The sequence below is a fragment of the Oncorhynchus gorbuscha genome, linkage group LG19 (assembly GCF_021184085.1).
Source record: "Oncorhynchus gorbuscha isolate QuinsamMale2020 ecotype Even-year linkage group LG19, OgorEven_v1.0, whole genome shotgun sequence".
Taxonomy (NCBI): Eukaryota; Metazoa; Chordata; class Actinopteri; order Salmoniformes; family Salmonidae; genus Oncorhynchus; species Oncorhynchus gorbuscha.
Window position 1 is genome coordinate 9337164 of NC_060191.1, and position 27007 is coordinate 9364170.

The following is a 27007-nucleotide window of genomic DNA, read 5'->3' on the forward strand; positions in this document are numbered from 1 at the left end:
AATATATTTTTGTATTATTGAAAATATATTTCACAACATTTAGATGATACAATGACACTATTCAGTGCTTGTTTTCTCAACTAGATAACACAGCCAAAGTCCGAACAGCTTTCACAGTTTGACAACAGATGCCACTCCGGCAGTAGAAATCAATAGGCGAATATCCCTGCCAATCACAACACTGGTGGTTAAGTAATAGTGTGAAACACTAGCATTCCACTATTAGTGCCAGATATATTATGGACATTTTCTGACATTACAATGCAAAAACAAAATAAAACATGTCTAGCACCTTTAACTTTCACAACCAAACTTGATATGAACATGCTTGAGAATAACCTGCACTGTAGATTCTAACTTTTCTCTCTCTCCAGGTGACTCGTGGCTGTGTGGTGGTTGGGTGAACCACACTCGCTGCAGGCCTTTCCCAAAGACTAAATATGGATGCTACCAGCCTTCTGTAATTTCCATCAGACCGGGATGGGAATCCTCTCCCCCCCCAAAGCTGCATTTAACATTTGGCCTGCTGCACCACTTGGACTACTGCCAGGAACACGGCTGGCATCATGTTCTGACCCAGCGGCTGAATGGACCCTACGCACAACGACTCGTACTTGTAAAGACAAAAAAGGACTTCATTTTACTACAGCGGGGTCTGATATAGATGACTGGTGTATTTTTATCAGATGTGTTTAATGTACAAAGTATTGCGTTAACAATCTCAATTAAGAACTCCAGTAACACGGCCTCTGGTTCTGTAGCTTGTGTCATCTCAGAGGGAGGGGCTCTATGGGTTCACCCACTGATGGCTCTGTAAAGTATGTCCCCTAACTCCTGCTATTAGTGTTACAAGTTACATTGGAGGCTCCTAAACATAATGCCTGGTTCCTATGGAACAAGAGGTTTAAACAGCGTTTTTAAATGTGAGGGAAATGTCTTTGAATGCCACTCAGTATTGACAGCCTCTCTCAAAGCTTCTTTCAATCATACCCTTTTCCACAAGTTAAACACAACGGTTATTCCACACCTTTTTCCTAACAGGAATTATAAAGAGGTGACATTCTCAGAGGCACCAGTGTATGGGAAAACTGCCTTATTACTAGAGAGAGCTGCTGGTCTCTTATAAAATACACATCTCTGTTCTCTTACTGTTCTAATCCTCTAGATTTTGTTGGATTAGGAAATAAAACAATTTCTCTTCACATGGCCTCAGTCAGAGGGATAAACTGCTAGTCAGTTGCCATGTCTCAAGGGCTGCCCGCTCGCCCACTCAAACACTCCCTAGGGTACTGTGGAGTTACCAAAGTAGACTGAATTTAACAGAGACTCTTTGGCATAAAGAACTAATCTAGACTGTTAAGGCCTGACATATATTGTTGTTTTAAGGATGATTGTATGGGGAAGCAGTCAGTTTACATAGTTAAGCTGTTCTCATAACGATCAAGACAAGTGGCATAGCCTAATAAAGTACGCAGGCTGATATTTATTGGGACGACTCGTGTACTGGAGGCAGCTCTGCAGTGGTCACTAGCTGGCAAAGCCACAGTCATAAAATCTGATTTGAAACCCAACCACGCTGCTAAACATAATGCCAAATTGTTGTTTTTATTAATTTTTACAATATAGCCAACTTTGAATTTGTAAGTCACCCATTTAGTGGAAACCGCTCAGTTCTGCTTCCAGACTCAAGACAATAAATGTCAACCTGCATAAAGTACATGGAGACATTGCTCACTGTTATTCTAATTCTGATGTGACAGCTCCCCCCAGAGGATATGTACATGCATGACAATCACACACCAGTCATAGACATGAATGAATGTCAATCGACATCATATTCTTGGGTCTCTGTGGCAGCCTATGGATTTTACATCATCAGTCTAAAAACGTTTGAAATCTTTTACCAAACAATACTTGTGACATGGATTGTTTTGGACTAGTAGCAGCCAAATTATATTTAGTACACGGGTAGTATTAAAAGTGGTCAGTCTTTAAATGAGGGTGGATTTTTAGAACACAGCTGTCAATACATGTTGCACTCAAGTGTGAATGGGGAAATATGGGTTAGGGGCACTGCATTGTCTTATTTGCATAACTTATGTTATTCACTTTGTGAATCCACAAATTGTACCTGTTCTCCAGCCCCAATGGTAAGGCTGGTAATCTGGGGCATTACTAAATCAAGCACCTTGTGAGGACAACTATTCCCATGGTTGTATTTAAACTGGACTTCTGCATTTTCATTAACTGGAGTTAAGATATGTAATTTAAAAATATATATATATCATTTTTTTTAACATGAGGATAACATGTAGAGGTAATATTGTGAAATCGGCTTACAAAAGGATAGATTCTGCAAAAACGATAACTGCGTTTACAGCTTTTCTTTTGCACATGATAAAACCATGCATTGTAAATACATTTTCTGGTCTTCCTGACAATTAAAAGCCATTGGTGAGTGGAAGTATTTGAATGAGTATTGTTCCACCAGCTAAATCATAACCTACTTATAATATTAACGATAATATGTAAGTCGCTCTGGATAAGAGCGTCTGCTAAATGACTTAAATGTAAATGTAAATAATATGGCCATCTCATGGAACCGAATTAATGATAATGCTTTAGTCTTCCTAATGTACCCTATGACCTCTTACAAAGACAACAAGTAAAATATATAATTTTAATATGATTGTATTTTTGCTCTTTTGGTGAAAACAAAGTTTTAGTGGAAGTGAAAACACATTTTAAACCAATACATACATAAATGATTTCTTAAGGAATCATCTTTCATTCAGTGAAAAAAGTCAAGCAAGTCCACAAACTGCATTGTCCTCCTCTACCCGTAACAGAGTAAATGATAGGCTTGCCTGCCTGTGTGAGCCATGGAAAAACCACTGCTTTGAATAGGGCCTAGACTGGGCCCTGCTGTGGGCCCATTTCAGTGTTAAGTCCTTTGGGTGTTTTTCAGTTTGTGCCAGAGAAAAGCAGCGGGCCTACAAAACACCTGCCCACAGTGACAGGAGAAGGGCATCCGACACTCTTTCCTCAGCTTCAAAGTTATGCTGTCACCTGGACATCGAGTCGTGTTGGAAGCTCCAACCATGTGCTGTGCGAGGCACTTTGCTCCGTCGAAGGTCTCCCCGCAGGCAGTGCATATGTAGCGGGTGGCCTGGGCGTGCTGGAGGTAGTGGCGCAGGAGGTGCAGCCGCCGCAGGAACGACCTACCACAGTGGCAGCGGTACCGCCGGGAGCCCCGGTGGAGGTAGCGGTGCTTCACACTGAGCGAGGGCTGCTGCGAGACGGCGCCGCACTGGCGGCAGGTGTAGGTGCACTTGGAGCGCCAGCTCATCTTCATGCGTTTCTCCAGGGCCAGCTCCTTACTTCTATTTACAAACATACACATGATGCTTAGAGGGGCTGGGGCAAAGGCAAGGGCAAGGGGGGAAGACTGCGCTAGAGGGGGGTTATGGACAGGTGAGAGGTGGATCATGGTGATTTTCCCCGGGGCAGAGGCTGAGACAGGTCTAGGGGACGGGGTGGTGGGGGATCTGATAGGGTCCATGGCTAGGGCAATGGGCCTGGGTGTCTGCTGTTGGACAGATTTTGCCTGATGGACAGTCTGTTGCAGAAGGTTAGAGAACTGCCCAAGGGGCTTTGCTGTATTAGTATGCGTGGGTGCTGTGACCTGCGTTTTGGGGGGGTTGGTCTGTGGGGCAACTGGGACCAGCCTGGTAATTTTCGCTGGACCACCACCAGTGTTGTCAATGAGCAAGGTGGCCACCACAGGAACAGCTGGCTGGGAAGAGGAGGTGGTAGACAGCATTACTCTAGGCAGAGACACAGACTGTCCAGCAGGTGTTAGCTGGCCAACTGCACGGTGGCCCTGATCAGACACTAGGACTGGGGACAGTCGTTTCAGCTCCTTGATGCCACTACTGCAACACATCAGGGTGGAGCTACTGGGGCTCTGCCGGCCTGAGGTAGTAGAGATAGCCATGGGTACGAAGGAGAAAGTCATAGCGGAGGACCCACCAGCTTGGGTGACCAGCTTGTCAGCGTGGGCCAAAACAATATGGTCCACCAGACTGCCCTCAGTAAGAAAGTAAGCTTTACACATAACACATTGGATGCCCTTCTGCTTATTGCAGTACTTCATGTGATGTTCCAGACGAGTGAAGGGCCCTCTGCCGCAACGGACACAGGCACCGTTGTCAGGCATCTCTGTGACTGGGCTCTGAACTCGGGATTTGGTACTGTGATAGGAAATCATATGGTTGGCCAGGACATCACTAGTAAAGAACAACTTGCACACAGAACATTGGATGCACTTCCTCTTAGAGCAGGTCTTCATGTGGTTTTCCAGATTAGTGAATGCCCCCTTGCCACAATGGTCACAGGTACCTTTGTCAGGGGTCTCTGATGGGATACTGTGAACGAGAACCTTATGGTCGGCCAGGGCTGTCTCTGTAGGAAGGGCTTCAAAACATTTGAAGCCCTTCTGCTTAGAGCAGGTCCTCATGTGAATGTCCAGACTAGTGAATGGACCTCTGCCACAATAGAGACAGGTACCTTCAGCGGTCTCGGAGTCCGTGCTCTGGACTTGGTATGGGGTTCTATGGACATGGTATGGGGTGCTATGATAGTAAACCATATGATCAGCCAGGACCGATTCAGTAGGAAAAAGAACTTTGCACACAGAGCATTTTAAGCCCTTCTGCTTAGAGCAGGTCCTCATGTGAATGTCCAGACTAGTGAATGGACCTCTGCCACAATAGAGACAGGTCCCTTCAGTGGTCTCGGAGTCCGTGCTCTGGACTTGGTATGGGGTTCTATGGACATGGTATGGGGTGCTATGATAGCAAACCATATGATCAGCCAGGACCGATTCAGTAGGAAAAAAAACTTTGCACACAGAGCATTTTAAGCCCTTCTGCTTAGAGCAGGTCCTCATGTGGATGTCCAGACTAGTGAATGGACCACAGCCACAATAAACACAGACACCTTGGTCAGAGGTCTTTGATGTGGCACTGTGATATTTAAGATTATGGTCCACCAGAGATTTCTCAGAAGGAAATTGGACTTTGCACTCAGAGCATTGGAAGGACCAATCCCTAGAGCAGCTCCTCAAATGGAAGTCCATATCAGTGAATGGCCCTCTGCCGCAAACCGCACACATAGTGGAAAGCTGTCCGTGAACTGAAACGTTATGGTTCTGCAGGGCCTTCCTATTATGGAAGAGTACCCTGCACTCAGTGCAAGTAAGACCTTTCCAACTGCAGCCTCTCAAATGGACGTCCATATTAGTGAATGGCCCTGTTCCACAATAGATACACGTAGTGGGATCAGGGACATATGGCGGGGGTGTGTCTTTTTTGGGACAGTTGTGGTTTTTGTAGATGGCCAGATCGGGGAAGACCTGGCGGCAGAACTCACAGGCGTACATTTGGCCCGATATGGCTTCAGAGTGAGTCCGAACCTGATGGTCCAACATGGCCATCTCGGTAGGGAAGACTGCTTGGCATAAAGAGCACTGAAAGTCCTTCTTCATATTGCAGGTCTTCACATGAAATTCCATATTATGATACGGTCCTTTGGCACAATAGATGCAATAATAAGGCTTGACCTGGGACAACTTGGTCAGGGGCTGCTTAGTCCGGGATGGCCGGGTCTTGGCTTTCCGTGTGCGCACAGGAGTGTAAGAAGACCCACTGGATTCCCCAGTGCTGCTGGACCCCGAGTCAGAATCTGATAACTCTTCTGGGTCAAATTCTGACTCTCGCTCAGACGAGGAAGGCTCACCCTCTTGGTCAATAAGCGTCTCAGCATCCTCATCCTCTTCTTCGCTGTGGATGTCATTATTTCTATCCTCCCCCTGTTTGCTTTTCATTTCCTCCTCCTCTTCTTCACTCAGCATGTCCTCCTCATCGATATCAGTTTCTCCGCTGCTCTCTGTTAACTTGTCATTGTCTGTTCCTCCAGCTCTCTCAGTGCTATATCCACTCCCCTCTCCATCGTTCATCCCCTCATCCCACTGGAGGGGGGCGCAATCAACCTCAACCCCTCTATCCAGTTTGACACAGATCCTCAGTGAGGGAGTCAGAGTGGAGGGGTCTGGTTTGACATCTTCCCCCTCCTCTGATTCCTCCAGCCTATGTCTTGTCTTTGACACTCTCCCATTGTTTTCCATTCTGTATGTATGGTCTAGGGTCACCGCTGCAGGTGGAGTACACTGTGCATTTAAAGTCTCCTCACTTCCATTCAAGCCATCATTTGAGGTGTCCTCATGGTCAAGAGCCACCACTGAAGGAACAGTATGCTGTCCCTTTAAAGTCTCCTCACTTCCATTCAAGCCATCATTTGAGTTGTCATTTGAGTTGTCATCATGTTTGAGGGCCAAGGCTGAAGGTAGAGTATACTGTCCCTTTAAAGTCTCTTCACTGCTATTCAATACATTATTTGAGATGTACCCAAGGGGTGTATTTAACAACTCAGTGAACAAGTGTATTCCTATGTGCTTGTTGAGATCCCACAAGTTGCTGAAATGCAGCTGGCAGTTGCTGCAGTGGAGGACTGAGTTTGGGTGTGCGTTGACTAGGTGCTTAGCCAGTGATACTGTGCGACTGAAAGTCACCCGACAGATGTTGCAGGACGTTGAGACCTTGGACCTGTGGCTCTCAAAGTGTTCGATCAACTCCTGGCCAGACATGAATTGCACGCCACATTCCCAGCACTTTCCCCCCAGCTCCATGGAATGCATGCCGTAAGCAGAGATGCTGTCCCCTGACAGGTCACAGTCATCGTCACTCGAGTCCTCTGGCATGGAGAACGGGCGTGGCACAGAAAACCTGGGGATCTCCTGCAATTCACAGCAAAATTACTTATGAGAGACAAAGTGAGTAATTTAATCAATCAATAGTTTACAAAGTGATGACTGTTGACTGACCACAAATATATTATTGTTTATTGTACATATGAGGCAGACACTGGTGAACGTCAATAAATAGAGCCTTGGAAACAGTCTACAGAAAGATACAGCATACTCAAAGCCTAACAGCCAGAGTAGTTTTTCTTAATCAGTTCATTAAAGGATAAGTTCTGTATTTTGTATGTAAATGGCATTTTATAGAAGTATGCAGACACTTTGTGATTTCACTTGTTTTTGAGAAACTTACCCCACCAGCAATACACATGACATTCTGTCATTCCTAACATTAATCACACCTTTATACTCCATTTTGTGAGACTCTAGTAGTTTCCCCTATCTATCTGTGCCACTTCTCCGTGTAGCCTGCGCATACGCACACGGAAAAGTATCATGGGTTACACGGAGAAGTATCGCTCGAGTCACACAAAATGGAATATAACGTTGCGGATAAAGTTCGGAATCACACAATTTAATGTGTACAACATCTAAAGACCTGCATCACTACACTGAGAGAGTTGCTGTTTTTCAAAAACATACGTACTTAGGTGTTTTTGGAGCCTTTTTTCATGTTTTATAATGCCCTGCTAAACAAGCATGAGGAAGTATATCGCTTGTGGGGCATGCTTCTCAAAAACAAATGAAATCGCAAAAAAAAGTGTCTGCTACTTCTAAAACATGTCAAATACAGATTTGGTTCAAAAGAGTGAACTTCTCCTTTAATAGCCTACATAAGGAAAACATATGAAATGACCAATTGTACAGGTGTAGAAATAAAACTGAGATTTTCAGAGGGTTCCCTGTCCTGCAGATGAAAAAAGAGAGAAAATAACAAGGCAGCCAATGGAGAGGGCATTGAGAGAGGAAAGAGAGAGGTATAGATAGGGATACATTCAAGATGGATACAGAGACTATTCTATTTCCATGCCAGACTGAATTGATTGAAAGGGAATTTGGGTTAAAAATGTAAACAATGAAAAATTCCTCAAACAAATTATCAAAATTGACAGCCATCAAAATGATATGTACTCTCCCGCTGTACATAATTTGGGATGGATGACATCCCACTGGGAACACTGATAGGATATCATTGATAAGTGTAGTCTCTATCAACTCTGTTTAAACAACTCACCGGTGGACTCTGCTTGTGGGCTTTGATCACGTCCTCCAGTACCTCCACCTCTGCCCCCAAGGTATCCTGAATCACTATGTCTTCCGGGGCGATCTCCATAGCAACCGTATACTGGCTCACTACATTTTGAGGGACACAAAGTAAGCAAAAGGAAATCCACACAGACAGTGACTGACAGACACACACACGATATAGTGACATGGAGAAAGTCAGAATAACTTGCTACAGTATTACCACAGATAGAAGGGTTAGTTGCCAGTTTGTTTGGCATTACTGTGTATTCTGGGATAGTTCAACTCCCAAAGGCAAAACATTAGTTCTAATATCACTTTCTGCAAAATGTTGCTAATATTGGCCAAGAGGGTTGTTAACTTCCATGATATTGTCCAGCTAAGTGCCCGAGTGACGCAATGGTCTAAGGCACTGCATCTCAGTGCAAGAGGCGTCACTACAGTCCCTGGTTCGAATCCAGGCTATATAACATCCAGCCGTGATTGGGAGTCCCATAGAGTGGCGCATAACTGGCCCAGCAGCATCCGGGCATGGTCGGGGTAGGCCATCATTGTCAATAAGAATTGGTTCACTGACTTGCCTAGTTAAATAAAAGGTTAGATCTCCTCTTTGCTGGTACTGGCGTTAGCTAGGCTAAAGTTATCAAAAATATGTTTTTATTCAGAAAATCTAGGGTGTAATCATTAGTGCAAATTGGACAAATTCTGGTAGGTCCCGCCCCGTTTTGTTTGCTTCCGTTTCCGAAACGATTTGTAACAGAATAGCGTCATGAATACACCCCTAACTAGATATGAGACAACCAGTTATTCCAATTATGTACTTCAGACTACACATGTGTGTAGCTAGATCGCTCACTAACGTACAAGGTAACTCTCAAATGTGAGGATCACGTAACAATTTCTCTCCAATGTAATGACGCGCTCAATGCTGTTGTTATCGATCGAGAGAGAGCGCGTTCTCCCATTCGATAATGCCATTGGTTTGGTGCACGTGCGAAATTGGCATTGATTCGTTTATTTTTGGACTTAAATTCCCTAGCTAACACCTACTACGAATTGTACATAACTATAGCAACATTTGTAAAAACAATTACCTTTTATGTCCCTTTTAAACGTTAAAATTCCCTGCTTTGGCTTCCATCATTTATTCTCTATTTCCTGTTTTAACAGGAATGGGTGGAGTCAGTGTGAAGCCTACAGCTCCCAGGTATGCACCAGTGGCCATCTTTGTAAACGCTATACTACAACTCCCAGTATTCATATTATACTTAACGATTTCCACACATTTGCAAAAAAACAACCAAATGAACAAATGCATAATTAGGCTACACATACTGCTATAGAAATTACACACTGTACCTTTGTTTACCATAATATAACCTCTGTCCATAAGGTCCTACTTTAATTTATGATTTAAATGTGATGCCAAGTTTTGATGCCATTTCAATTATGCCATTTTTACTATGTAATTAATTAATAGGCCTATTTTATTAGCTAAGTGGGGAATTTAAATTACTAAAAATAGGACTATATTGTTGTTAAGTAGCTAAATTACTATTTTTAGGGTATTCGTAGGACACTTATCTTCTCCACAGTTTAATGGGACAATCTAACGGCAATAATAAAGTCATGGAACCTTTCTGCATTAGTATATGGTATCATACCATATAGGCATACAAAAAAACACGTGGTTCTATTTGATTATTATTTATTCAGTTTTGCATCACTAGCTAGGCCAATATCCGCATAAAATCACGTGATTTATTCTAGGTTCATTGAGAGGACATCTCAAAATCCATCTGAAATTATTGTCATCATTAATATATAATATATGGGGCGGCAAGGTAGCCTAGTGGTTAGAGCGTTGGACTAGTAACCGGAAGGTTGCAAGTTAAAATCCCCGAGCTGACAAGGTACATCTGTCGTTCTGCCCCTGAACAGGCAGTTAAACCCACTGTTCCTAGGCCGTCATTGAAAATAAGAATTTGTTCTTAACTGACTTGCCTAGTTAAATAAAGGTAAAATAAATATATATATATATATAAAAGAGTATGCTTAGCTAAAAGTATAAAAGTATGCCTGAACTACATGAACGGTGCTACAATTTACTAACCAAATTTTACACAGCATTTACAAACGTCAGAACTCCAATCAGTTTACAAAACATGTGTTGTATTCATTACGTCTTGCAATGGAAACAGTTTAACGTTTAAGAACCAAACGGAAGAAAACAGAGCAAACGAAACGGGGAGGGACCTAAGCACATACCTACTTGAATTTGTCCAATAGAAACGCTCGTATTCGTTGCAAAACGGAAAACGTTTTTGGCAAAAATGAATACTCCCCTGTCGTACAGCAAAACCACACTGAACTGCCCGGAACTAATGTAGCCTAATCAGCTGGCTTCGTTTCCCAAATACATTTTTGAGAGATGTACTTCAGCGTTACCGTCTGTTTTTGTTTCCGTTTTGTGGATTCTATCTGGAAAGCAAGTAGCTAATCTTTCATGAAAACCTAATTAATCGCATAACGTAAGTGTTAACGAAAGAACTATGTGTATTGTAAAATGAAAGACGAGTGAAAGTGTTTTAAATATATGCGTCGTTGGCCTGGAAAAACTAGCGTTCATTCAAATTTGTCACATATAAATGGTTAGCAGATGTTAATGCGAAATGCTTGTGCTTCTAGTTCCGACAATTTTTTTTATTTTACTAGGCAAGTCTGTTAAGAACAAATTCTTATTTTCAATGATGGCCCAGGAACAGTGGGTTAACTGCCTGTTCAGGGGCAGAACGACAGATTTGTACCTTGTCAGCTCGGGGATTTGAACTTGCAACCTTCCGGTTACTAGACCAACGCTCTAACCACTAGGCTACCCTGCCGCAGTAATAACCAACAAGTAGCTCTAGCTAACAATTCCAAAACTACTACCTTATAGACACAAGTGTAAGGGGATAAAGAATATGTACATAAAGATATATGAATGAGTGATGGTACAGAGTGGCATAGGCAAGATACAGTAGATGGTATTGAGTGCAGTATATACATATGAGATGAGTATGTAAACAAAGTGGCATAGTTAAAGTGGCTAGTGATATAGATGATAGATGATATAGAGTACAGTATATACGTATAAATATGAGGGTCATTCTGTAGCTCAGTTGGTAGAGCATGGCGCTTGTAACGCCAGGGTAGTGGGTTCGATCCCCGGGACCACCCATACGTAGAATGTATGCACACATGACTGTAAGTCGCTTTGGATAAAAGTGTCTGCTAAATGGCATATATTATAGATGAATGTATGGTATGTAAACATTATATTAGGTAGCATTGTTTAAAGTGGCTAGTGATATATTTTACATAATTTCCCATCAATTCCCATTATTAAAGTGGCTGGAGTTGAGTTAATGTGTTGGCAGCAGCCACTCAATGTAAGTGGTGGTTGTTTAACAGTCTGAAGCTGTTTTTCAGTCTCTCGGTCCCAGCTTTGATGCACCTGTACTTACCTCGCCTTCTGGATGATAGCGGGTTGAACAGGCAGTGGCTCCTTCCTGTGACATCGGGTGGTATAGGTGTCCTGGAGGGAAGGTAGTTTGCCCCCGGTGATGCGTTGTGCAGACCTCACTACCTTCTGGAGAGCCTTACGGTTGTGGGCGGAGCAGTTGCCGTACCAGGCGGTGATACAGCCCAACATGCTCTCGATTGTGCATCTGTAGAATTTTGTGAGTGCTTTTGGTGACAAGCCAAATTTCTTCAGCCTCCTGAGGTTGAAGAGGCGCTGCTGCGCCTTCTTCATGATGCTGTTTGTGTGGGTGGACCAATTCAGTTTGTCTGTGATGTGTACGCCGAGGAACTTAAAACTTACTACCCTCTCCACTACTGTTCCATCGATGTGGATAGGGGGGTGTTCCCTCTGCTTTTTCCTGAAGTCCACAATCATCTCCTTAGTTTTGTTGACGTTGAGTGTGAGGTTATTTTCCTAACACCACACTCCGAGGGCCCTCACCTCCTCCCTGTAGGCCGTCTTGTCATTGTTGGTAATCAAGCCTACCATTGTTGTGTCATCCGCAAACTTGATGATTGAGTTGGAGGCGTGCGTGGCCACGCAGTCGTGGGTGAACAGGGAGTACAGGAGAGGGCTCAGAACGCACCCTTGTGGGGCCCCAGTGTTGAGGATCAGCGGGGTGGAGATGTTGTTGCCTACCCTCACCACCTGGGGGGCGGCCCGTCAGGAAGTCCAGTATGAATGTTTTAATCGTTGCTATGGGAACGACATCTTCAACGCACGTGCTAATGAACTCGCTCACCGAATCAGCATATTCGTCAATGTTGTTGTCTGACGCAATACGAAACATGTCCCAGTCCACGTAATGGAAGCAGTCTTGGAGTGTGGAATCAGATTGGTCGGACTAGCGTTGAACAGACCTCAGCGCGGGAGCTTCTTGTTTTAGTTTCTGTCTGTAGGCAGGGATCAAGAAAATGGAGTCGTGGTCAGCTTTTCCAAAAGGAGAGCGGGGCAGGGCCTTATATGCGTCGCGGAATTTAGAATAGCAATGATCCAAGGGTTTTCCAGCCCTGGTTGCGCAATCGATATGCTGATACAATTTAGGGAGTCTTGTTTTCAGATTAGCCTTGTTAAAATCCCCAGCTACAATGAATGCAGCCTGCGGATATATGGATTCCAGTTTGCAAAGAGTCAAATAAAGTTAGTTCAGAGCCATCGATGTGTCTGCTTGGGGGGGAATATATACGGCTGTGATTATAATCGAAGAGAAATCCCTTGGTAGATAATTCGGTCGACATTAGATTGTGAGGAATTCTAAATCAGGTGAACAGAAGGACTTGAGTTCCTGTATGTTGTTGTGGCCACACCACGTCACGTTAACCATGAAGCATACGCCCCCGCCCCTCTTCTTACCAGAAAGATGTTTGTTTCTGTCGGCGCCATGCGTGGAGAAACCAGCTGGCTGCACCGACTCCGATAGCGTCTCTCCAGTGAGCCATGTTTCCGTGAAGCAAAGAACGTTACAGTCTCTGATGTCCCTCTGGAATGCTACCCTTGCTCGGATTTCATCAATCTTGTTGTCAAGAGATTGGACATTGGCGAGAAGAATGCTAGGGAGTGGTGCACGATGTGCCCGTCTCCGGAGTCTGACCAGAAGACCGCTTAGTTTCCCCCTTTTACGAAGTCGTTTTGGGGTCGCCGGCTGGGATCCATTCCGTTGTCCTGGGTGAAAGGCAGAACACAGGATCCGCTTCGCGAAAGTCATATTCTTGGTCGTACTGATGGTGAGTTGACGCTGCTCTTATGTTCAGTAGTTCTTCTCGACTGTATGTAATGAAACCTAAGATGACCTGGGGTACCAATGTAAGAAATAACACATAAAAAAGCAAAAAACTGCATAGTTTCCTAGGAACGCGAACCGAGGCGGCCATCTCTGTCGGCGCCGGAATTACTCTCCCGGCTACAACTATGGCAATTTCCATGGTTTGTTCATGGCTGTTCGTGTAGTAGGTATATCATCTATTTAGAATGTTCCTGTCCACTTTACCTGGACATCGAGTTGATCTAGATAATAATAATAATAATAATAATAGACATTCACCACTTACCAAGAGGAGGTTTCGTATAGTCGTGGTCACAGTTAAGTGTCCGGCTCCTGGTTCTCGGTTTCTCGAACATCAACTCCAAGACGAGTCTTTGCCCTCTCATATCCAGATTCCTGCGTTGTTGCGGGATGATAGTCGTTCCATTGGAAACATCTAGGAACAGCCCCCGGCTTCAGACCCTTGCGGTCTGACGAAGTCGCCAGGGTTGAAGTGTAAGTTGCAAATATACAGAATGTGCTTCCTCGACGTATCTTCTAATTGCATGCCCCCACTTCTTCTTCAATGTGAGGGGGATATATGACTGTTTTTTGTTTGGAATTTGAGCACTGCGGGACACTACAAACACGTATGTTTCTCGAGTCCGCCATTGGCATTTCTGTTGCCGGAAGTGCGTCGACCCACCTGCAGCTACTTCCGCTTTTAAGAGCCAGGAATTGTGTATGTAGCCACTCTTCAGATCCATTCCACCCAAATATATTTGTTACTGGCGCTAGCTGCTGCATATCAGTAGAGCAGTATCCATTACATTTGAACTGATGTTGTAGCTATCTGTTCCCATTTTATTTTGACAGTTGACCACAGTGTGCAACATGTCAGAATCTGGCCACATTCAACCCGGCATGTATGGACAGGGACGGAGGAGAAGGACACGCCAAGACAGAGATTTGGGTCCCCCGGGGGCAAAACCTCTCTGGTCCCAGTCGAGATCGAGAATATGTCCCCAGAGAACAGGGTAAGAACAAGAGTGCACGGCTTTCCTATGCAGGAAAATTATCTCTATGGGCTTCTTTAGTTTATTGTAGTTCTTATCTGGTCTTTGAAGGTCTTTGAAGGATGCCAGTGAGGAGCTTCCAGGACCACTCCTTCAGAAGAACCCCATCATACTGGCCAAACCCCTTGGAGAACGGGTAAGGAGAGATGCTCTCGCTGAAGGTTGTTGTCTGTAAGATGTCTGAAGGTTTTTACTGAATTCAGATGCATGGGTCTTGACAGTAAATACAACAACAAGTATAATGCATTGACTCTTGTTTTGTTTCAGTCCAAGCCTTCCAAGAGTGTACCCATCATGCTCATCAAGACCAGGGAGGATGGGGGGAAACCAGGGACCCCTCCTGAGGTGGCTTCTCCGGCCTCTGGCTCTGGGGCCTCAAAGCTAGAGAGGGAGGGCCAGCGCCCTACCCAACCTGTCTACCAGATCCAAAACAGAGGCATGGGAGCAGCTGCTTCCAGCGGTGCTGTGGACCGTGAGTCAATACTGGTCAAAGACCACTGCTTTCTTTACTAGTGTCATCAGTGACCAGAGACATAATACAGACAATAAAAGAAAGGCCTCAGACCACCATGGATGCAGGGCATGTCTACTGATCACCAGCATTACCCTAGCCATTATAAGCATTTATTTAATGTAGCAGTGAATACAATCTCTAACATAACATCAAAGAACCCACCAGGTACAACCCTAACTCTGTAAGCAAGGGCACCCTCATAGACGTCATCCTGACCAACTGGCCCTCCAAATATACCTCCGCTGTCTTCAACCAGGATCTCAGCGACCACTGCTGCATTGCCTGTATCCGCTACGGTGCCGCAGTCAAACGACCACCCCTCATCACTGTCAAACGCTCCCTAAAACACTTCTGTGAGCAGGCCTTTCTAATCGACCTGGCCCGGGTATCCTGGAAGGACATTGACCTCATCCCGTCAGTTGAGGATGCCTGGTCATTCTTTAAGAGTAACTTCCTCACCATTTTAGATAAGCATGCTCCGTTCAAAAAATGCAGAACTAAGAACAGATACAGCCCTTGGTTCACTCCAGACCTGACTGCCCTCGACCAGCACAAAAACATCCTGTGGCGGACTGCAATAGCATCGAACAGTCCCTGCGATATGCAACTGTTCAGGGAAGTCAGGAACCAATACACGCAGTCAGTCAGGAAAGCTAAGGCCAGCTTCTTCAGGCAGAAGTTTGCATCCTGTAGCTCCAACTCCAAAAAGTTCTGGGACACTGTGAAGTCCATGGAGAACAAGAGCACCTCCTCACAGCTGCCCACTGCACTGAGGCTAGGGAACACGGTCACCACCGACAAAATCCATGATTATCGAAAACTTCAACAAGCATTTCTCAACGGCTGGCCATGCCTTCCGCCTGGCTACTCCTACCTCGGCCAACAGCTCCAGCTCCCCCGCAGCTCCTCGCCCAAGCCTCTCCAGGTTCTCCTTTACCCAAATCCAGATAGCAGATGTTCTGAAAGAGCTGCAAAACCTGGACCCGTATAAATCAGCTGGGCTTGACAATCTGGACCCTCTATTTCTGAAACTATCCGCCGCCATTGTCGCAACCCCTATTACCAGCCTGTTCAACCTCTCTTTCATATCGTCTGAGATCCCCAAGGACTGGAAAGCTGCCGCAGTCATCCCCCTCTTCAAAGGGGGTGACACCCAGGACCCAAATTGTTACAGACCTATATCCATCCTGCCCTGCCTATCTAAGGTCTTCGAAAGCCAAGTCAACAAACAGGTCACTGACCATCTCGAATCCCACCGTACCTTCTCCGCTATGCAATCTGGTTTCCGAGCCGGTCACGGGTGCACCTCAGCCACACTCAAGGTACTAAACGACATCATAACCGCCATCGATAAAAGACAGTACTGTGCAGCCGTCTTCATCGACCTTGCCAAGGCTTTCGACTCTGTCAATCACCATATTCTTATCGGCAGACTCAGTAGCCTTGGTTTTTCGGATGACTGCCTTGCCTGGTTCACCAATTACTTTGCAGACAGAGTTCAGTGTGTCAAATCGGAGGGCATGTTGTCCGGTCCTCTGGCAGTCTCTATGGGGGTGCCACAGGGTTCAATTCTCGGGCCGACTCTTTTCTCTGTGTATATCAATGATGTTGCTCTTGCTGCGGGCGATTCCCTGATCCACCTCTACGCAGACGACACCATTGTATACACTTTCGGCCCGTCATTGGACACTGTGCTATCTAACCTCCAATCGAGCATCAATGCCATACAACACTCCTTCCGTGGCCTCCAACTGCTCTTAAACGCTAGTAAAACCAAATGCATGCTTTTCAACCGATCGCTGCCTGCACCCGCATGCCCGACTAGCATCACCACACTGGATGGTTCCGACCTTTAATATGTGGACACCTATAAGTACCTAGGTGTCTGGCTAGACTGCAAACTCTCCTTCCAGACCCATATCAAACATCTCCAATCGAAAATCAAATCAAGAATCGGCTTTCTATTCCGCAACAAAGCCTCCTTCACTCACGCTGCCAAGCTTACCCTAGTAAAACTGACTATCCTACCGATCCTCGACTTCGGCGACGTCATCTACAAAATTGCTTCCAACACTCTACTCAGCAAACTGGATGCAGTTTATCACAGTGCCATCCGTTTTGTCACTAAAGCACCTTATACTACCCACCACTGCGACTTGTATGCTCTAGTCGGCTGGCCCTCGCTACATATTCGTCGCCAGACCCACTGGCTTCAGGTCATCTACAAGGCCATGCTAGGCAAAGCTCCGCCTTATCTCAGCTCACTGGTCACGATGGCAACACCCATCCGTAGCACGCGCTCCAGCAGGTGTATCTCATTGATCATCCCTAAAGCCAACACCTCATTCGGCCGCCTTTCGTTCCAGTACTCTGCTGCCTGTGACTGGAACGAATTGCAAAAATCGCTGAAGTTGGAGACTTTTATCTCCCTCACCAACTTCAAACATCAGCTAGCTGAGCAGCTAACCGATCGCTGCAGCTGTACATAATCTATTGGTAAATAGCACACCCATTTTCACCTACCTCATCCCCACAGTTTTTATTTATTTACTTTTCTGCTCTTTTGCACACCAATATCTCTACCTGTACATGATCATCTGATCATTTATCACTCCAGTGTTAATCTGCATTATTGTAATTATTAGCCTACCTCCTCATGCCTTTTGCACACATTGTATATAGACTCCCCTTTTTTTCTCTGTGTTATTGACTTGTTAATTGTTTACTCCATGTGTAACTCTGTGTTGTCTGTTCACACTGCTATGCTTTATCTTGGCCAGGTCGCAGTTGCAAATGAGAACCTGTTCTCAACTAGCCTACCTGGTTAAATTAACGTGAAATAAATAAAATAAAAATATGTACGTTACTTACAGCTGTGATTGTCCAGACCAAGCTCGTCCCCCCTGAGAAGATGAAGCACAGCATCAAGCTGGTGGACGATCAGATTAACTGGTGTGACAGCGCCATGGAGGTAAAGCTCTTCTGATTATCGTTGTCATGCCATACATATGTGTAACATATGCAACTTTATTTATTTATATTTATTTATCAACTCTTAAATACGCATGAACTGCACCATTTATACCCAGAGTTTTTAGGAGCTCAATGGTTAAGCACCTTACTGCTCAACACTCGTTTTGTGAGTGCATAGGGAAAAGGGGGCCTGAATATAACATGGGTCAATTTTAGGGTAGCTTGAGGTAAAACGCCACCCTACCTCAAAAATATTTTGGGGGGGGGCACACAATTCATCAATATGATGCTAACTAGTTAAAATATCCCACTAGCTAATGATTAGATCAATAGGGTAAATGCAGATAGCGACACCATGATTCAGCCAATTTATTTCTAGCCACTATGCCTTTTATTGGTTGGGACACAGGTGATAATGTTTATTGCTAATAGCTTATCTGATAATATGGACCATGCATGGTCCAATATATTAAAATGTAAAAATTCAGATAGTGTCAGAATAATTTTTATTTTCATTCATTTTGGAGAAGAATAACCTTTTAAAAAATCGCAAGAACTGTGCTTCTCAGTCCTTATACATAAAAATTATCCGGGGAGACCCGGACCCCCCTCTTAACCCCCTCCACTGCAACCTTTTTCCCCACCGGTACACATTTTTCCAGAGGAAACACGGAGCCAGAGAGACATGTTGTGTAACAGTTGTGTTGTCCTGTGTTACAGTACCTAAGGTACCAGACAGAAATGTTAGTAGTGGGAGTCATTGACCTGCAGGGAACAGGGAAATCCACCATCATGTCTCTCCTGTCTGCCAACGCACCTGAAGAAGACCAAAGGTATTGTTCTATTGACACCCCCTTACATGGAGCTCTTTCCATCTATAAAGACAGGCAATATTGTGTTGTATATTGTACTTTATATTGTAAATGAATGTAATTTAATTTTAAAGTTAACAGTAACATATGGTTGTATTGTGTCTATGTCTGACAGGTCTATGTGTGTTTGTGTAGGGGCTATGTGTTCAGGGCTCAGACTCAGGAGATCAAAGAGAGAGGAGGGAACCAGAGCAGTGGTATTGACTTCTACATTACCCAGGAAAGAGTCATCTTCTTGGACACGCAGGTCAGATTAAAGCATCAGCGGTTAAGGCGATTCACTGTATCTCCAATTTTGTATTTATTCATATACCATTCCTCTTGCTCCAATGTTATTTTCTATACCAATGTGTTCCTCCAGCCCATTCTTAGCCCCTCCATTTTGGATCGCCTAATCAACAACGAACGTAAGCTGCCTCCAATCTTCCTCACACCTACGTGGAGATGCAGGTCAGTGAGGGGCCAGCAAGGGGCACTGGGCAACAGAGGCTCTAAAGGAGAGCTACTTTCTGTCTCATCTGATCCAGTCTCATGATTCATTTTTTTATCATTCTCTTCAGATCACTGCCTTCCTGTTCACAATGTGCCACGTGGTCATTTTGATTCAATACTGGTTCACTGACATCAACATCTACAGGTAACCACCCCACCCGTCTGGGAAACAAGAGTCCATTAGCACTGATTCACTAATGCTTATCATGGGGTTTTCAAATCAGGGCAGATAAGATCATCATTGGAGGGTAGTGTTCTGTGTCTGAGTGTATTTCGGCTGTGGCATTACATTTTCCACTCATCACCATGGAAAGGTTTTACACCCTTGCATCCATTGTGTTGTCACAACATTGGGAATGTTCTGATATCATATTCATATTGTCGTTGTAGTGGTTGATGTGCTGTGTGAATATTCTGACCAGGTTTTATGAAGTGTCTCTGTGGTGATGATGATATTTTCTCTGACCAGGTTCCTCCAGACAACAGAGATGTTAAAGCCCTCCACCCTCTCAGCCAACCATGACAGCACTGGCTCCTCTGGCACCGAAGAGGGATCAGAGTACTACCCACACCTACTCACATAGGTGACAGACGCAGCAACAGACAAACACTCACTCTAGTTCCGGCTTAGTGTACTGAATGCTCAATAATGTATTGTTCTGTTGTCTAGTGTTCCTGCAGAACAAATCTAGTCGTGATGAGTTCTGTCCCAGAAACCTGAAGAAGATGCACATGGCAGCGGACAAGGTGGTGGTCCACTCCCATCTGAAATACAAAGGTTAGACTGGAGAGGATGTACCGACAGGCTTATCACAACATTCACATATTTAAACACTATACTATTGTGTTATTTCTATATTAGGATTCCTGCACGTGCATCTTTTTGAAGGGTGAGAAGTGCAAAGCAGTGACAAATGTCATTTAAAAAAATCATAAAGTGTGCAGACATGGGTTTAGTTAGCATGTATTGACTGATCTTGTTCTGGTTTCTATATGCAGGCACGTTGTCCATGCTGGACTGTAATATTTTCCCTGGACTGGACCGCGACTACCTGGAAACAGAGGTCAACATGTTCTTGCTGCCCCTCATGGAGAATGAGGGGGAGGACGCGCAAACCAAAGCAGGTCAGAGCAAATACCATGTCTTAGTTTTCACACACACATCTGTCTATTTTATCTATTTATTTTGTATTTCACCCTTATTTAACCAGGTAGGCTAGTTAAGAACAAGTTCTCATTTACAACTGCGACCTGGCCAAGATAAAGCAAAGCAGTTTGACACATACAACAACACTGAGTTACACATGGAATAAACAAACATACAGTCAATAATAATGTAGAAGAAGGCTATATACAGTGTGTGCAAATGAGGTAGGATAAGGGAGATAAGGCAATAAATAGGCCATGGTGGCGAAGTAATTACTATATAGCAATTAAACACTGGAATGGTAGATGTACAGAAGATGAATGTGCAAGTAGAGATACTGTGGTGCAAAGGAGCAAGATATGAATAAATACAGTATGGGGATGAGGTAGTCGGATGGGCTATTTACAGATGGGCTATGTACAGGTGCAGTGATCTGTGAGATGCTCTGACAGCTGGTGCTTAAAGCTAGTGAGGGAGATATCTATCTTTGTGGATGTTCTCCTCTCTCATTCCTTTGTTATATTGATTCCCCATGTCTGGTGTTTTGTTCTAGGGTCTGGGGCCGCCCCCCTCTTCTCTCTCCTCCCGGGCTACAGAGGACACCCCACCTTCTCTCTCAGGTCTCCAAGCTCCGCAGCCAAATCCTGTCCATGTCCCGCTGTCAGCTGTCACACACCATCCTTACAGAGAAGAAATTAGGCAAAGCTATGGAAATGAGGCAAAACTGTACTCGAAAATATGTTTGACTGTTATGTTGTGACAGGTTTCACTATGCAGTTCGCATCTGGGGCGGGGTGAAGAAGTCCTCAGCCCTGTCTGAATACAGTCGTCTACCTGCCTAGCAGCACTGTCAACCTGTTATGAATATACTGGAGGAAATGGATGTCCCTGTCCTACATCAGGACCAGAAGAGACAGAGAGAGAGGTGGGTCTGGAGATGGACAGTGCCAGTACTATTGGGCTCACAGGTTCAGTCAGTGGTGAAATGAGGTGCTTGATGTTGAGGAGAGGTCCATCTCATTGGGAACATATGGAACTACAGATAGTTCAACAGTTCAACTTTGGTGGCTCTGGCTTTGTAACAGAGGGAGAAAGGGGACAGCTGATCAGATTCAGGTGTCAATGTGACAGTAAATAACCTTGCTAAGATATACTCTGTTATCTCCCTTCTGATGTAGTAACATTAGAATACTTTAAGAACATTCAGAAAGAGTATAAAATCCTTTCTATTCCACAACCTTTCCATTTCAGGCAAGTAATATTGATTAAGTCTTAATCTTAACTAGGATTATTTTCAAATCCAGAAGCAAAAAATATTTTTTGATTACGCAATCATCTCAAAACATCAAATTTGACTGTCATGGTGGTGATTGAATCCTTTAAAAAATAATAGACTTCATGCTGTAGGTTATAGAGATTAAATTGGTATGGATATGCAAAAGGAAGCATAGTATTTTATGTATATATAGTTTCCTTGTATATTTAAAAGGCACTTATGAAAAAACATCCCTCGATCTTGATAAACATAATCAAAACAGTCTCTTTGACAGTATCTCACTCATCGGCCTTCAGAGCCTTCTTCAGTACGTTTTGTGTATCTTCAGACCATCAATGTTGACCCAGCTGCCTTGGTCAGAATGTTGATGCGTCTTTGCTCATCTCCTTGTTCAGAGGGGACTTGAGGACTGCTTTCAGTCCAGCAAGGCTCTGCAGAGACTCATTATTAAGACCAAAAGCCTGATAGTACATTCTGATCTCCCTTACCAAGATGGTTATGTCTACACTAACGGAGAGACCTGAAATTGGTATTGTTGCCCCACAGCCAGATACAAGAGCTGATCCCCATATGTTGTCTTGGAGAGCCTCGTTCTTCCTCTGGTTGGTTTTCAGGCTCATGTTAGGAATGGCTAACAGCAGGACATGCCTCTTGAGAACAGGAAGTTCCTTCTCCATTGTCTCCATTGTCTTCACCAGTTTGGGGAAGTCATGGAAAGGAACTGAAATTGGAGATGAGGAAGACCTGAGGAGACTCCACACCATGATACTAAGTTGCTAAGTTGAGCAAAGCATATAAAATGAAGACCAGTACAACCACAACAGTAACTGTATTTCCACTAACTTGTCCAGTGATAAAAAAAGGGCCACTTTTTAACATAAGGCTTTATTCTACACCAGCACCATACCAGTGTCTACATACACTGAGTGTACGGGACATCTGCTCTTTCCCTGATGTAGACTGACCAGGTGAAAGTTATGATCCCTTATTGATGTTACCTGTTAAATACACTTCAATCAGTGTAGATGAAGGAGATGAGACTGGTAAAATAAGGACTTTTAAGCCTTGAGACAATTGAGACATGGATTGTGTACGTGTGCCATTCAAAGGATGAATGGGCAAGACAAAATATTTAAGTGCCTTTGAACTTTGAACACCACCCAAAGGGCATCCAGCCAACTTGACAACAGTGGGAAGCATTGGAGTCAACATGGGCCACCATCCCTGTGGAACGCTTTTGACATATTTTAGATTCCATGGCCCAAGTGCAACTCAGTATTAGGAAGGTGTTATTAATGTTTTGTACACTCCGAGTACATGCAACATTGTCATATTGCAATGAGAACATAGCATTTGACAAACAACATCATGTGAATACCCTAATAATACCCCCCAATAAAGTGCCATAAGGGATGGATGCAGATTAACACAAATATTCTTTACTTAGTTTATAACTAATGATGTTACACTCGCCGAATAAAAGGTACATGGACCTATATTTAATTTGTCACTGCACACAATACGGGTCTGGGCTGTCATCTCTATAGTACATACTCTTTATGAAAATAAATCATGTTTTTATGTACCATTGCGCTCAAACTCAAAATGTTGGTGTGTTAAACCAATATACCAAGAATAAAGGGTGGTTTGAACACAGAATATACAAAACTTCCCAACTTCCGCTTTCATTTTTTTGTTTTTCAGCAGGCCAGGGAATAAACTAACACAAACGTTTCGTGGTCCACCTTCTTCAGTGTATGTCTGGTTTCAGACAGCAGTTCTCTAGAGTGAGACACAGCTGGGAATTATAGTAATCAACAGGACCAAGTTTTACAAAACTTTTCTAATCAGATTTTTAAATGCTATAATTGGGTATTTCAAAACTGAAAATTAGATTCTAATCCTTGACACAAGTATGAATGATTTGTAAACAACAGTTGATTAACAGTTGGTTGGCATTCTCACATGTTCGTGGAGTGGATCATGTACTCCCCTATAAAAGACACTTGAAAGATCAAATCTATATTGAGCAAGTATTTGCTGAAGTTGTATCTATTTTTTGGTGTGAACCACCCTTAAATGTGTTACATTTACATTCAAATGAGTGAACAATCGATTCTCAAATGACATCTTTGTTGTAAGCACCGGCTGAGTGACGGAATCTCAGTCTCTAGTTATGGATCTTTGTTTTTCATTTTTAGCCTTTTTTATTCTTCCCAGAATCGAACAGTGGCATCACTAGTAATTCAAATTCCTATGATATATGTTGGCATATAGCCAGTCACATTTCAACCACATTATTTTACTGTACTTGGCCGTACTATACACAGGCTTTTGTGGTCATACATGGTTATTGAAAATTAACAAGTTTCTACAAGGCCCCTGTCACATTTGCAATAAAATGATTTGAAACACTGCAAATACCGTTGTGTATATGTAATTTTTTATTTTGAAAATGTGTAATTGTATGATATTTCCACCACAAAAGTGTATTGCTTTATAGTATGCATGGTTTTCAGTATCGGCATATTTCGGAAGGGCCCGTGGTGATGGAGGATGCAGAGAAGGTGACTGTAGTCACCATAGAGGAGTTAGCTGAGGGGCCTGTGCTGATGGAGGAGGCGGAGAAGGTGACCATGGTCACCATGGAGAAGGCCGTTGAGGAGGGGCCCGTGGTGACGGATGCAGAGAAGGTGACCGTGGTAACCATGGAGGGAACTGATCCCAATCAGGGCAGCTAAGCGAGAGAACTGAATCTTGAGCAGAAATAACACTGGGGACTCTGTCAACCAAGTGCGACAGAAGTAAAATGTAACCTTTTATATAACTAGGCAAGTCAGTTAAGAACAAATTATTATTTACAATGACGGCCAAACCCGGACGACGCTGGGCCAATTGTGCACCACCCTATGGGACTCCCGATCACAGGCGGTTGGTATACAGCCTGGAATCGGACCAGTGTGTCTAGTGACGCCTCAAGCACTGAGATGCAGTACCTTAGACCGCTGCACCACTCGGGAGCCCAAGAGTTGTGTTCTCTTTTGAATTCAAAGTTACCTCATTCCTGGAGTTTCCAGATGTAGCCTAGGCTACATGCCAAGATCTAAATAAACAGAAGTAGCCGGTGCATTTTATTTCAAATAGGTATCCAGCCTATTTGTCAGATAAACCATAGCCTACAGCTCAAAATATATTTTACTTAGCAGAGTAGGGAAGATCATAACAATTCCTTGAACTCTCTACAAACAACCCACTCAATCTCTAAACCAGATTTGATCAATTTTAACCACTTAATTTGAACTACAATCAAATCAGCTGTAAGCAACAATGGTGATAAGGTTAAGAAAATGACACTGACAATGTGATATCATTCGGAAACAATCGAGTTTATAAATGTAGAATAACATTGCATTCATACGTTGCTTCATAAGCTCTAGTCTATACATATTGTTGGCTTGCAATTAAACGCATTTACACTAAATAGACCATTTTTACATTAACTTCACAAGCATGTTGACATCAGTCTTGTCCTGAGCGATTTCCCCTGTTGGGGATTAATCCGAATTAGTTGGGTAACATAGAGAAGATGTTTTATTTTCATGATATGCTTATGAGCTATTTCTAATAAGAATGTATTTTGTTGTACTATAGTGGTCGCCATTTGCAGTTATTTGTTCTCTGTCAGGACTAAGTTGCTTGGGCCGCAGAGAGGGGAGAGGTCAAGGTGCTATCATGTGTAAACATATATTTTAAACCATGTGAAGGGATGATTGATGGGGAACCAATTATCTCTTGGCTCCACTGTGTCTGTGTGCCAGTCACTCCCTACTTTTCCCATCGGGGAGAGGAGGATGGCAGTGTCTGGAACCATTCTATGTTCCCTCTCTTGTTGCCCTTATCTTGACCTAGAGGCTCACTTTCCTCTCCGTGGCCCTAACCCTTAGATGTTTGTAAATGTGTAAGCAATGCGGTGTAAGCTCCACCACTTTCCTGATTATACCTATCCAGACCCTTCAGAAAAATCAGAGTTAAGTCAGGGCCAAAGAGGAGGGATAGGGAGTGAATTTGGACCAGCAAATAATGTGTATGTGCCACCTAAGAGTTTCAATTCATTTTTTTTTGTTCATTCAGGTTGAAGTTCAGTGGAAGAGAAGCAGGTGTCCATTATGACCATGGGGGAGGGCACTGGCACTGCAGAGTGCCAGAAAAGACAGAAACCAAATAAGTGCAAAGGTACATGGACCTATATTTAATTTGTCACTGCACACAATACGGGTCTGGGCTGTCATCCCTATAGTACATAACGTTATCTTAGTTGTTTATTCATTTAAAAAAAATGTATTTCACCTTTTTTTAACCAGGTAGGCAAGTTGAGAACGAGTTCTCATTTACAATTGCGACCTGGCAAAGCAGTTTGACACATGTAGTAAAACAAGCATACAGTAAATAATACAGTATAAAAATAAGTCTATATACAATGTGAGCAAATGAGGTGAGATAAGGGAGGTAAAGACAAAAAAACAAAAGGCCATGGTGGCGAAGTAAAACACTGGAATGGTAGAATTGCAGTGGAAGAATGTGCAAGGTAGAGAAAAAATAATGGGGTGCAAAGGAGTAAAATACATAAATACAGTAGGGGGAGAGGTAGTTTTTTGGGCTAAATTATAGATGGGCTATGTACAGGTGCAGTGATCTGTGAGCTGCTCTGTTGACCAGGGTAGGGGTAGCCAGGTGGAAAGCATGGCCAGCCGTAGAAAAATGCTTGTTGAAATGCTCAATTATAGCAGATTTATCGGTGGTGACAGTGTTTCCTATCCTCAGTGCAGTGGGCAGAGGTGTTCTTATTCTCCATGGACTTTACAGTGTCCCAGAACCTTTTTGAGTGTTGCAGGAAGCAAGTTTCTGCTTGAAAAAGCTAGCCGTGGCTTTTCTAACTGCCTCTGTATATTGGTATTGAAAAGTTGCATATCACCGGGGCTGTTCGATGCTAATGCAGAACGCAATATGATGTTTTTGTGTTGGTTAAGGGCAGTTAGGTCTGGAGAGAACCAAGGGCTATATCTGTTCCTGGTTCTACATTTCTTGAATGGGGCATGCTTATTTAAGATGGTGAGGAAGGAATTTAAAAAGAATAACCAGGCATTCTCTACTGACAGGATGAGATCAATATCCTTCCAGGATACCCCGGCCAGGTCGATTAGAAAGGTCTGCTCGCTGAAGTGTTTCAGGGAGCGTTTGACAGTGATGAGTGGAGGTCGTTTGACCGCTGACCCATTACGGATGCAG

The 27007-nt window shown here is 43.7% G+C and overlaps 1 protein-coding gene and 1 pseudogene across 1 annotated transcript in view; both read left to right on the forward strand.

The window, feature by feature from the left end:
• The window catches only part of LOC124005303 (intermediate conductance calcium-activated potassium channel protein 4-like), a 57132-nt gene extending 54668 nt beyond the window's left edge, over positions 1-2464 (forward strand). Inside the window, exon 9 of the mRNA XM_046314436.1 lies at positions 375-2464. Coding sequence (XP_046170392.1) covers positions 375-378 — 4 coding nt within the window. The 3' untranslated portion in view covers positions 379-2464. The remainder of the gene's footprint in view (positions 1-374) is intronic.
• An 11004-nt stretch (positions 2465-13468) lies between these two features.
• On the forward strand, positions 13469-22800 carry LOC124005315 (annotated as a pseudogene).
• The last annotated feature ends 4207 nt before the right edge of the window (positions 22801-27007 follow it).